This window comes from Asparagus officinalis, chromosome 3 (genome assembly GCF_001876935.1).
Source record: "Asparagus officinalis chromosome 3, Aspof.V1, whole genome shotgun sequence".
NCBI lineage: Eukaryota > Viridiplantae > Streptophyta > Magnoliopsida > Asparagales > Asparagaceae > Asparagus > Asparagus officinalis.
This window is the reverse complement of record NC_033796.1, coordinates 2,978,730-2,989,694: the sequence shown is the minus strand read 5'-3', so window position 1 is coordinate 2,989,694 and position 10,965 is coordinate 2,978,730. Positions and strand designations below refer to the sequence as shown.

At 36.6% G+C, this 10,965-nt stretch overlaps 1 protein-coding gene across 4 annotated transcripts; it reads left to right on the top strand.

The window, feature by feature from the left end:
- Positions 539 to 9,284, top strand: LOC109832651 (transcription factor TGA1-like). Of its 4 annotated transcripts, none has more exons than XM_020400040.1 (10): positions 539 to 672; positions 1,385 to 1,503; positions 5,305 to 5,473; positions 5,589 to 5,672; positions 6,015 to 6,074; positions 6,168 to 6,245; positions 6,322 to 6,385; positions 6,565 to 6,836; positions 7,480 to 7,713; positions 8,789 to 9,284. In XM_020400040.1, exons 2-10 carry the CDS (start codon positions 1,433 to 1,435, stop codon positions 8,939 to 8,941), a joined length of 1,185 nt encoding a protein of 394 aa, XP_020255629.1. In that variant the 5' UTR covers positions 539 to 672; positions 1,385 to 1,432; the 3' UTR covers positions 8,942 to 9,284. The 4 variants fall into 4 exon arrangements, with proteins under 4 accessions (XP_020255629.1, XP_020255628.1, XP_020255631.1 ...); XM_020400039.1 differs by having other exon boundaries at positions 1,385 to 1,509; XM_020400042.1 differs by lacking the exons at positions 539 to 672; positions 1,385 to 1,503 and adding an exon at positions 3,919 to 4,161.

The window sequence follows — 10,965 nt, the reverse complement described above, 5'->3', positions numbered from 1 at the left end:
CGAAGACATATCGAACGAATCAAGCCAAAAAAAAAAAATGACATGGTTACAAGTTGAGATAATTAGTACAAGTGAATTACATCTTGCTACTGCCTAATCATGTAAACACCATGAGCTGATATCTTAGGCGATCGAGTTTCCAAATCTGATATCTACAAAGCATTCACTCATCAGGTTAAATACTAATTTAAGATTGTCACATCTTTTTTCATACGAAGATCCAAGCGAGAGATAGAAGTGGATCAAATAGACTGTGAATCTCTGCCCGATATCCACCCTAATTGCGCAGAGTTTGTCTTTTAAGTAGTAGCCCTAGTCATTAATTTGTCCTGAATCCACACGGGTCGGATCAAATATCACTTGCCCATGCCCATAAAGTCAATTGGAATCGAATTCGTTAGTTAGGACATAACCCACTCGTAAGCTTATCCTAATCATATTTTAATCATCTATAATCCTTCTTTATTGGCATGCATATGGTATATAAGCTTAGCTGTTGGCATGGTTTCCTCTCTTTATATTCAAGAATCAATTTGAGATTTGGTTTTATTTGCCTAGTGGTAAGTGCACCTGCATATGTTGCTGTCACATTATATGCACTTCTATTATTCTCCCTGCGCATCCTCTTCATTCTCATTTCATGTCAGCCTTCCAAGAGATCAAGTGAACAAGGTAATCCTCTACATTTTTTTTCTCCCGCGCTCTTTAGCCACTTCGTATATATTAATGGTTATATTAGGAGAACTTAGATTTTGAGCCATTGTTATCCCTTAAAAACTTTGAATTTTGTTTCCGTTGATATATCGGAGAATTTAGCCTTTGGTTCGAGGATGTTTATAATTGAAGCACTGAAATATTGCATCGATGGAAAGATATCAAATTTTCAAAATCCTGTATCTTGAATAATGAAAACCAAATGTATGTGAATGGAGTAAAATCCTTGCCTATCGATCATTTGAACTTGACTAACACATGAAAGTAGATCCCCAGCCTGCGTTTCCCTGAAATACAAAAACTAGCTTATTGATTGCTGTCATGGTCTCAACTGAACTGGCAACTTTGATATCGTATCTATGGATGTGCATAGCTCATGCATGCATGAACGACAAAGGCGAACTTATCTGAAAGATTTTTGTGTATGTTGCGATAAATCAATCCGTATCACGCACCTTTTTCCTTGAGATAAATTGCAGACCAGTCAATATGACGGAAGTTCAGCAAATGAGAAGAATAACTTCTCTTTTCATGCATATGGACATCAAAAGCCACATAGTTGTCTCTTCGGCATGTGCATCTTAAAAGGCCTGAAACTACATTTTAATTTCCTGTAAATCGCGTACCTTGTAACTTCGAAACCTGAAATCTGATCACAAGTTCCTCGCAGGGCAAAACTCTGAAAATCTAAAGAGATCACGGAGCGCTATATGATCATATGCAAGCAATACTTTTATGCGATAAAATGGAGCTTTATGGTTATTTTGAGGAGAATTTCCATCATCTCAAGTACGGGTGAGCACATTCCTCTGTCTTTTTAGTTGATGGAAAATCCTTATTATGTTCCAAATGCTAAAATGCTACTAGCTAGCCACTGGCACTTTTCCTTTAGTTAGTTACCAGGAGCATAAAGTATCTCAGAAAGGAAACATGATATATTTTCTTATAGGAAAGCGAGTCGTATATATCCAGCTTGTTCAGTTTTCTAGTAGATCGGACAAATTATTTGAATCTTCACTTTCCGCTAAGTACTAATAATTAGCGCTAATGATAGATTAGAGGCTTCCAATTATATAAGTACTCATACTAGAGTTTATATCAAATTCTATGCTGTACCATGCTATAAGTTCTACGTATCAATTTTAGTCTATGGTGGCATACTGGCATCTTTTGTGTTATCTTTTTTTTTGGCACCGAAAATAAGAATAATATATAGGAATAAAAAGATCAACATTAACATTAGAAAAATAATATTGAATCAGGTTGATCACCAACTTCCTTATATATATATGTATATATATATATAAGGGAAAAGTGTTGCTAAGGTGACGCCTTAGATAATCATCTAAAGACGCGGCCTAAAATCACACGATTGAGCTAAATTGTAGATGATCTGCTCCGTTAAACTTGATCTACATATTATAAAACTCCAACACACCAAGTTTAGGGTGAACCCGTCGTCGTTTGACCCTTCATCCACTCGTATTAATTTTAACGGTTTCGAACGAATAGAACTTTTCACATGGCTCGACGAAGGGTCAAACGACGATGGGTTCACCACAAACTTGGTGTGTTAGAGTTTTAGAATATGTAGATCAAGTTCATTTTCTTTCCATTTCTTTCCACTGCATACGATTGTGCAGGGACCTAGATGTCGATAAATTATTCAGTCAATCCTATCTATTGGATAGTTTATGCGTCAAAGACTATATATCCTTGGATCAATATAAAAAACAAAGTGGTTAGAAAACTCTGACTTGTCAATAGTCTAGAGAGAATTATCCTTTAAAACTCTTACCTAATTTTCTATTGAGAACCTTATTATAGAAATTGCCATCGGTTGAGATAGCGTCTAAACAATAACACTGAGTTTGGATAGAGTTTTCCAGGAGGGGAGAGAGTGAGGGGAGGTTTACAATGCTAACCCTTCCAATATATTGTGTCTGTTTACACTTTTTAACTAGCAAGGAGAGGGGTGGGGAGGGTTGGAAATTAGAAAATTCAGCCACTTTCTCAACCCTCTAAAAGTCGACGGTTTTGGAGTGGTAGGGAGGAGTTTCAAGTTGAATTTTTTTAAAATTCCAATATTGCCCTATATGAGAAAACCAAAAGTTGTTCTTTCTTATTTTATTAAAAGGATATACTAGTCAAGCAGTTCATCTTCCATTTCCATCCCCTATTCTAAACAAACGCATATTGTAGTCTCTTATCCCCTAGTTTCTATCCAAACATAAATGAATATATTCCACTTTTTTTCCCCCTTTCCACTCACTCCCTTCAGGTTTAAGTCAATAACTCCCCTCCCCTCCTCTCCTTTTGTATACAAACCGAACGTAAAGGTTTCCACAAAGTATGATTAAGAAGAGTTTTGCCTTTCTTTTACGATGAATCAACACCAAAACTAGCGGAAAGTATTAGAAAGTAGCCCAAAGCTACATCAAGGCCCGCTTTGGGCCCACATAAGGCGGAAGGGCGACCACTGTCACGGTGGGAGCACTTAAAAAAGTTGTATGGCGCCTGATTATGACACACATGCTGACGTGTAAAATTGACATCACTATCATCCACCATTTTAAAGATAATATAGCTTAATACCTCCATTAACATTTTGTTTTATTGTCTAATCATTATCAATTGACCACAAATTTTAGAGAGCAACACTAGGAACTACTATGATATAACCACCGCTCGGTGAGAATAAAGCAAAGCAACTCAAGGGAGCTTCGGCTAGTAAGCCATAAGTAAGCAGTTGTTCAATCGTTCAATAATTTTGCTCTTTTTTGAAAAACAACATTAAGTTCTTTTGGAAAATATTTGTATGCTTATGATCTTACCTTTTATAGATAGCTCTCAAGCTATTAAGATTTAACTTTATTTAATTTATTATATAATTTTAGAGTACTTATTGCGTAGCGTATAATATTCTATAACACCTATCCTTTAATTCATGCTATAATACAAAATTTAAGAACAAAACACTTTTACTTTGGTCATAAAAGTTATATTATAGGGCCTACAGATTTTGTAAACCACGATAGAATGACTTATTTAATTTTCCGTTTGATAACAAGTGTTAAATTCAGAATTAATATTGTATCCGAGCATAAAATTTATACAAATAATAATAATTTAAAATTACACACTTCCAAAATAGAAAATACTTTACCATTTCCCCATCTTTTTAGATAAAATAATTCTAATTCTCATGTAATTATAATCTAATAAAAATCTCGTTCTTCAATCAAATACCAGCCGTTAGTGCTCTCACCGCGGTACCCTGACCGCCAGGTAATAACACCCTGCTGTCGTCAGCTGACGTGGTGCCGACTCAGAGAAAGCTGCCGCTCACCGCCGTGCTTCGCCATTTCCCGCGCCTTATAACAGTTAACGGGAGAGTGACGGCGTTAACCGCCAACCAATCGAGCTCGATCCCCAGGAGAATACAATGTTAGTTTAAAATTACAAACCAGTGTAAATTTTTTTTTTAAATAATTAATAATTTTCCAAAAAAAAGTCAAGAAAAAGGGGGAAGGAGACGAGAGCGAGTGAAAATTCCCACAAAAGCCCCAGTTCCGTTTTGTATTTTTCTTCCGCTCCTTCTCCCAACTTTTCTCCGTCTTCTCTATCTCTCTGTTTCTCTAGTTTGAAGTCGAGAATGGGGATTAGGGTTTTAGGAGAAGGGTTGTGGTTCCGGAGGTCTCTGAGGAGCTCCGGACGCTACGAGGAATCATCCCGAGGTTTGATTTTTGTATTAAAGTTTTGATTTTTTTTTTCTGTGTGCACGAAACAAACGGAATTAGGATTTTTTTTTTTTGGTTTATTATATTTCAGTTGGATGATCTTATTGTTTAGTCTGAATTGAAGAAATAAGGTAATTGTTGCGCATTTATTTGTTAATTGTTAACTGTGGAAGCTTGGATATTTTTGGTAGTACTAGCAGGCAGGGAAAAGATCTTCTAGTGGCAAGATGACCGCCGAGGAGGAATTATGCTGACATGTAGATAGCATTTATTCACAGTAGAGGCCAAATTGAGGCTTGAAAAAGTAGGAGGATTCCTAACTTTATTCACTTTGCTCAGGTTCATGGTTCCTACGGTAGTTCGGTTGTAGGCGAACATCCTTGTTTGCTGTGTTTTTATTTATCATACAGTAGTGTTACTCGGGGAACTGGTTATATTTGGTTACTAACACCTGAATTGGTACTTTTATTGTTCGGAGTATGTCGACACAAATAGTTTACTTTAGGCTCTTAACGTTTTTTTTGCGTTATTTGGGGAAACAAGACGGCGATATGTCGTATATCTTGTTGAGATTATGGCTTCGGAAATATCCTATTTCTCTTTCAGAAGATAATTTCCCAGTGTCATTACCTTCTCATGCTGAAAGGATTCATAGGGCTTACTAGAATTGATCTGATGCCCTTTTTTGGGGGGTGTTCCTTTATTAAAGAAACCGACTTTCTTATGTGAAAATATCTGTGAGAGATAACACGCTTTTTCTTATGTTCTGATACTTAACATCACTCTTTTGCTTCTCCTTAGATTTGTATAGCTTCCCTGAGTACTTATTTCCAACTGTCCTGTCTTGCAGTCCAAATAGTATAAGCTCTGCCTCAGCTCAGTTCGCGACCTCTAGAGCTATGGGAATATATGAAGCAAACCACCACAACAGCATATGGGGAAACTCATTTAAAGTTGACAGCGGTATGAATACAGGTGCACCTGCAGTAGTTGAAGCTAATCCCAAACTTAACAATAGGGTGAGATATCAATGCCGTTTCTACTCACGGAGTGCAAATATTACTCATGGCTTGCAGCTTTCACTTTTCTCCTAATTGGCAGTTCACTGATATTACTTTTGTAATACTATAACAGTTAGAAGATATTCCTTCGGATGCTCTAGAACAAGTAGAACCATCAAAAAGATATGACCAGGAAGCAAACAAGCCCGCAGATAAGGTAAAGGCAAAGTCCGTGTGAAACTTGGTATCCGTTATTTTGAACAGAAAATGGAGTGACTTTAAAATGCTTCATCAGTTATGCCTGAAATATGATTTCTACAACACTTGATTAGTGAAAGGCATGCATTTCAAGGATTTATTTATTTTTATGCACAACCTACTTTTTAATTTTTTTTTTCTAATATAACATTCATGCATTAACTACTTATAATATTACATTATCATATAGTTCAATACCTATGCCTATCGTCTGGTGTCTCTAATCGCAATTCTTAAGAGAGATTATTACTTGCCAAATTATCATATGCATGGTTCATTGAAACTGTAAGTTCATATTCAGGTATCACGTCGGCTTGCACAAAATCGGGAGGCTGCACGGAAAAGTCGTTTGCGTAAAAAGGTACTTTCACGCAAGTTCAAACTCCTTCACTGGACTATGATGGGTACAACCAGTGATCATATGCGTGTAAAGCTTTCATAAATTTGTTTGCAGGCTTATGTTCAACAACTAGAAACTAGTCGCATTAAACTGGCTCAAATAGAGCAGGAGCTTGAGCGGGCTAGACAGCAGGTACGAGAAGACCAATTAAATCTGTAGCTACTTAAATCATGCACGTAATCTGCCTGAGCACTGTGTTGAATTTTAGGGCGTATATGTAAGCACGCATGCAGGAGATTCGAGTCTCGGTTTGTCGGGAGCTGCTAACTCAGGTAAGTTATTGAGGTTATATGTGTTTGTGTGTCTCATTTGTTTCATTTATGCATGCTCTAGACCTTCATCTTTTCAGTTTTATACCAAGTTTACCTGGGCCCATCTTTCTTTTCATTTAATAATTTATTCTTTAAGCTATATGTATGGTCCTAATCCTATACATGCGGAATTCTGGTAGGGATTGCTGCTTTTGAGATGCAATATGGACACTGGGTCGATAAACAGAACACTCAGATTAGTGAACTAAGAGCAGCTTTACTAGCACATGTATCAGAAATAGAGCTTCGAATGCTTGTAGAAAGGGGAATGGAGCACTATGATGAACTTTTCCATATCAAAGCCATCGCTGCTAAGTCTGATGTTTTCTATCTCATGTCGGGCATGTGGAGAACATCCGCTGAGAGGTTCTTTCTCTGGATTGGAGGTTTCCGGCCTTCTGAGCTTCTAAAAGTGAGTGCAAACATGAAATGCAGTTAACCAGGGTGTGTTTTTCTGTGCTTGTGCATCTGGTTTGTTTTCTGTGCTTTTGCGTCTGGTTGGTAGGCAAAACCAAATATGGTGACACTTAAATTTCAAATAACTAATATGCATTTCTCAGTTCTATCTCAAAAATATATTCTTCACTCAGGTAGCATATATATAAGAAGTCCACGCAGAGTAAATATGTGATCACGATTGTTCTTTTTGTCTGTGAGGTTGAAGGTTAGTATTTCCTATTTTGCTTCCACACCAGTCCCCTTCCTCGCTGGCACCGAATCATATAATGTTTGAATAAAGAACATGTATAATGCTGATATACTGAGCAGAAGGAAGCAGTTTGAACTGTTACGACCCGAAGATAAAAGTCTACTCTTTATTTGGTTTGCTGAGTCGGCCTTTTCTTAGTGCAATACTAATGCATCCATTTTGACCATCCAACTGCTTTCAGTTTCAGGAGATGTGCATTTGGGTCTTTATTGTATCTAGAAAATAGTACATAGATTACTTTGAACTAAAACCAATCAATGAGTTTGTTCTCCATAAACACTATCCGAGTTTTAAGCACTTTTTCTTCCTTCCCTTGGATTTCATTTTCTTCTTATTTTTTTGACAGATTCTCATTCCTCAGTTAGAACCTTTGACAGAGCAGCAGGTGGTTGCTGTCTGCAACCTGCAGCAGTCATCTCGACAAGCTGAAGATGCTTATTCACAAGGCATGGATAAACTTCAACAAACTCTCACCGAGAGTCTAACATCTGAACCCTTGGGATCTGGTGTGGCAAATTATATAGGTCAAATGGCTAATGCCATGGGGAATATGGAAGCTTTCATAAGCTTTGCTACTCAGGTGAAGTATCACTCACACTTTCCATATGCATTTTGTTCTGTGTCTTGTTCTCTCAAATACTGTTCAGTACTTCATTTAAAAAATGCTAACAGGAAAAGAGGGGATTTGTAATCAATTTGTAAATGAATTCTGAGCCGAAATCTTTTTCTGCCTCTGCTCAAAAGAAAGCCATGGTGTCTCTTAGAGTATAAAATTATAACCTTCAACACGACTTTAGGATTTTGGTGCAGGATGGACCTCTGACTGTTTGACGTACTACATGCTGAGGCCTTAATTTACCATTTAAGTAGTTTGGCTCATCTTTGCAGAAATCTTACAATTTAACATGGGCAATATGGGTTTTTCAGGGAAACATTCTGCCTCATTCTCTGAATACAATTGCCATTAACTTGAAGGCTTATATGCATTACTTTTTTCTGTACCACCCACGAAGTCATCCCTCGTAATCTTTATTTTGTTGACCTTAGAACTGGCTTTAGTTCCTCTATGTTCCTTTCCTATTGAAACTGGGAGTGGTAATAGCTTAGCGATGGCATTAGCCACCCGTACCTTAAATGAAGTATGAAACACTTGTCTGAGGTTGAAACTCAGTGCAAACTGCAGATAGCAAACACTCTACCCATTAATGATGTTGGTTCATAGAAAACTGCAACTGCTTTATGGTTACTTATTTGCAAGTGCAGTTGGAAAAAAAGGGCAAACTTTACAAAAACCCTACGAGCTTTGGGGCATTTCGCACAGGGCCCTCATGAACGATGTAAATGCAAGAAATCTCCCTGAATTTTCAAACTATGGGAAAATCTCATAAAACTTGTTACCGTGTTGATTAAATAGTCTAAAAGTATGACATAATTATTGTCTTGTTCTTTATTCAAAACCTTTTATCATAAACTTGGTTTGTCATAAATTGAGCTGAACTTACTCTATTCATTAATGTTGTTGATGGAAATTTGCCAGTAGTCGGAGAGGGCGTGTTATAAAAAGCTCCAAGGGAACTGCAAATTACAATGAAACAAACAACTACAACCTCATTCCTGCGTCTTGATACTAAGTCCAATTTATTTTCATGGAACAGGCAGACCATCTTCGACAACAAACCCTGCAGCGAATGTCGAAAATTTTAACGACTCGACAAGCAGCAAGAGGCCTGCTTGCCTTGGGTGACTATTGCCAGCGTCTCCGCGCCCTCAGCTCTGTATGGGCTGCTCGGCCTAGAGAACCAGCTTAAACTTAAATGCACTTGGCAAGTGATATATACTGATATTAAGCCATCAATGGTGGTCACACAGGATGAGATGGGAGTTTTTTTTTGTAAATATTCTTGTTGCTTCAGGCTCTCTCTTGCAAAAACATGTGATTGTCATCATGGCCACCCATTAGCTGTAATTTTCAACAAGATGCATCCTATTGTTTTTTTCGTCCTCTTGAGGCAATTGTTTCTCATTATGGGCAGCTGGTGTTTCTTCCTTGCCTGAGGTGATAATATTTGGATGGTTGAGGCATTGTAGCAAATTAAAGAGAAAGATCATGTATAACTATATTGTATATTAGAAAAATCTCCCTTTCTGTGTTGTGTGTCAAATTCTTAGAAATTCCAATAACGCCTTTGCAAAAACGAAAGAGAAAAGAGGGCGAACGAAAAAACAACGAAAAATGTTATAACACCGAGAAGAATCAATATAAATGCTTCGCTCTTGCAGATATTAAACCAAAGCGTCCTCGTATGCTGTTTGGTTATATAGATGTACCAAGATGTAAACAGTAAACCAAATAAATAACTTCCAATATTATTAGGAAGTAGAAAATAGCGGAAGTAATACTTTTTTTTTCGTTTGTTTCACAATTTTTTTTAAATGTAGCGGAAATAGTATTTTCTTCTTCTGTGCGTGAACTTTTTTGTTTGGACAATCATTTTAAGTATTGTTAGAAAGTGAAAAAGAGGATCTTTTGAGATTTTATTTAGAAATGGAAGTTATCCACGTAATATATAAATTGATGTTATTCCTAAATTGACTTATATTTCAGCTACGCTGAATATACTTCCGAGCCTTAAATAGATGGGAAAGAATTAAGAAGTATTGATGCCACATATGCGTCGTGTCAGCATTTGAGGAAGTGCTGAAAATATCTTTTACATAGAAACAAGCACGCTTCCTTGCTGGAAAGTAGCAAAACGCTAGCATTTACTTTCTTTACTTCAGCTAATCCGTAGCTACTTTCTTGCAAATAAAAATGCTCTAAGGGCCCGTTTGGATAATGGAAGTATTGGAAGTAAAAAACAGTTTAGCCAACAGCTTCGGTGCTCCCAAGGAGTTAGGTATAGTTTGTTTCCTTAAAAATCTCTCTCACATCCTAAATTTGAGGGATAAGATAGTTGACAGTAGTTCCACACCCAAAAAAGTAATTTCACTTAGATAAAAATGTTATTTTAGGAAGTATAAATAAGAATATAAATAGGAAGTAGTTAGAATTCTCCAACTAATGAAAAACTCTCGGAGTCTTTATTTTTTTGACGTGGTTTTCTTCTCCAATTCCCTAATTCATTGCGCGAATGGCCAAACCTAATGGAATTTAATTTTTGATATGGTCATCGATCCTATGAAATACTTCATACGAGCGTCTTCTTTCTCTAGAGTATTGAGCCCGAGATCATGAGTGTCGCCACCGGGCCAATCTGACAGGAAATAAATTCTTTTTGCATGGAGGAACTGTATGTATGAGCCCGACATTAATTGGCTTTCTCTTAGGCCTTGGGAACCTTCATTCGATTAATTTTCAACTAAACAACTGAGATTTTGAATGAACATGATTGCTTTGTTTAAGTTCATCAACATGGTTGATGGTCGATTTTCTTCGGATCCAATTTTCTTGTATCGCATTCAATCACATGTTAGATTTCTTGTTGATATCTTTATTGAGGAATTTTCTTAGCGTAATTCACCTATGATTCTATTTAAACGGATTTATACGCGTTTGATGGAATTCTGTGGATGAGAAATTGATGGGGACGAAGATTTTTTTTGTTTTTCCAAATTTACCCTTTTTTAAAAATAAATTAATAAATAATTTTAGGAGCACCGAAGCAAAGCCCAACAGTTTATAGAAATAACTTTCAAAACTATGAAGTTGGAAGTAGTGGAAATAGATTTTTTTTTGTTTGTTTTATATATTTTTAGAAGTAATGGAAGTAGAACTTTTTCCTCTTCGTTTACTTTTTTTGTTTGGATAACATTTGGAAATATTACTAGGAAG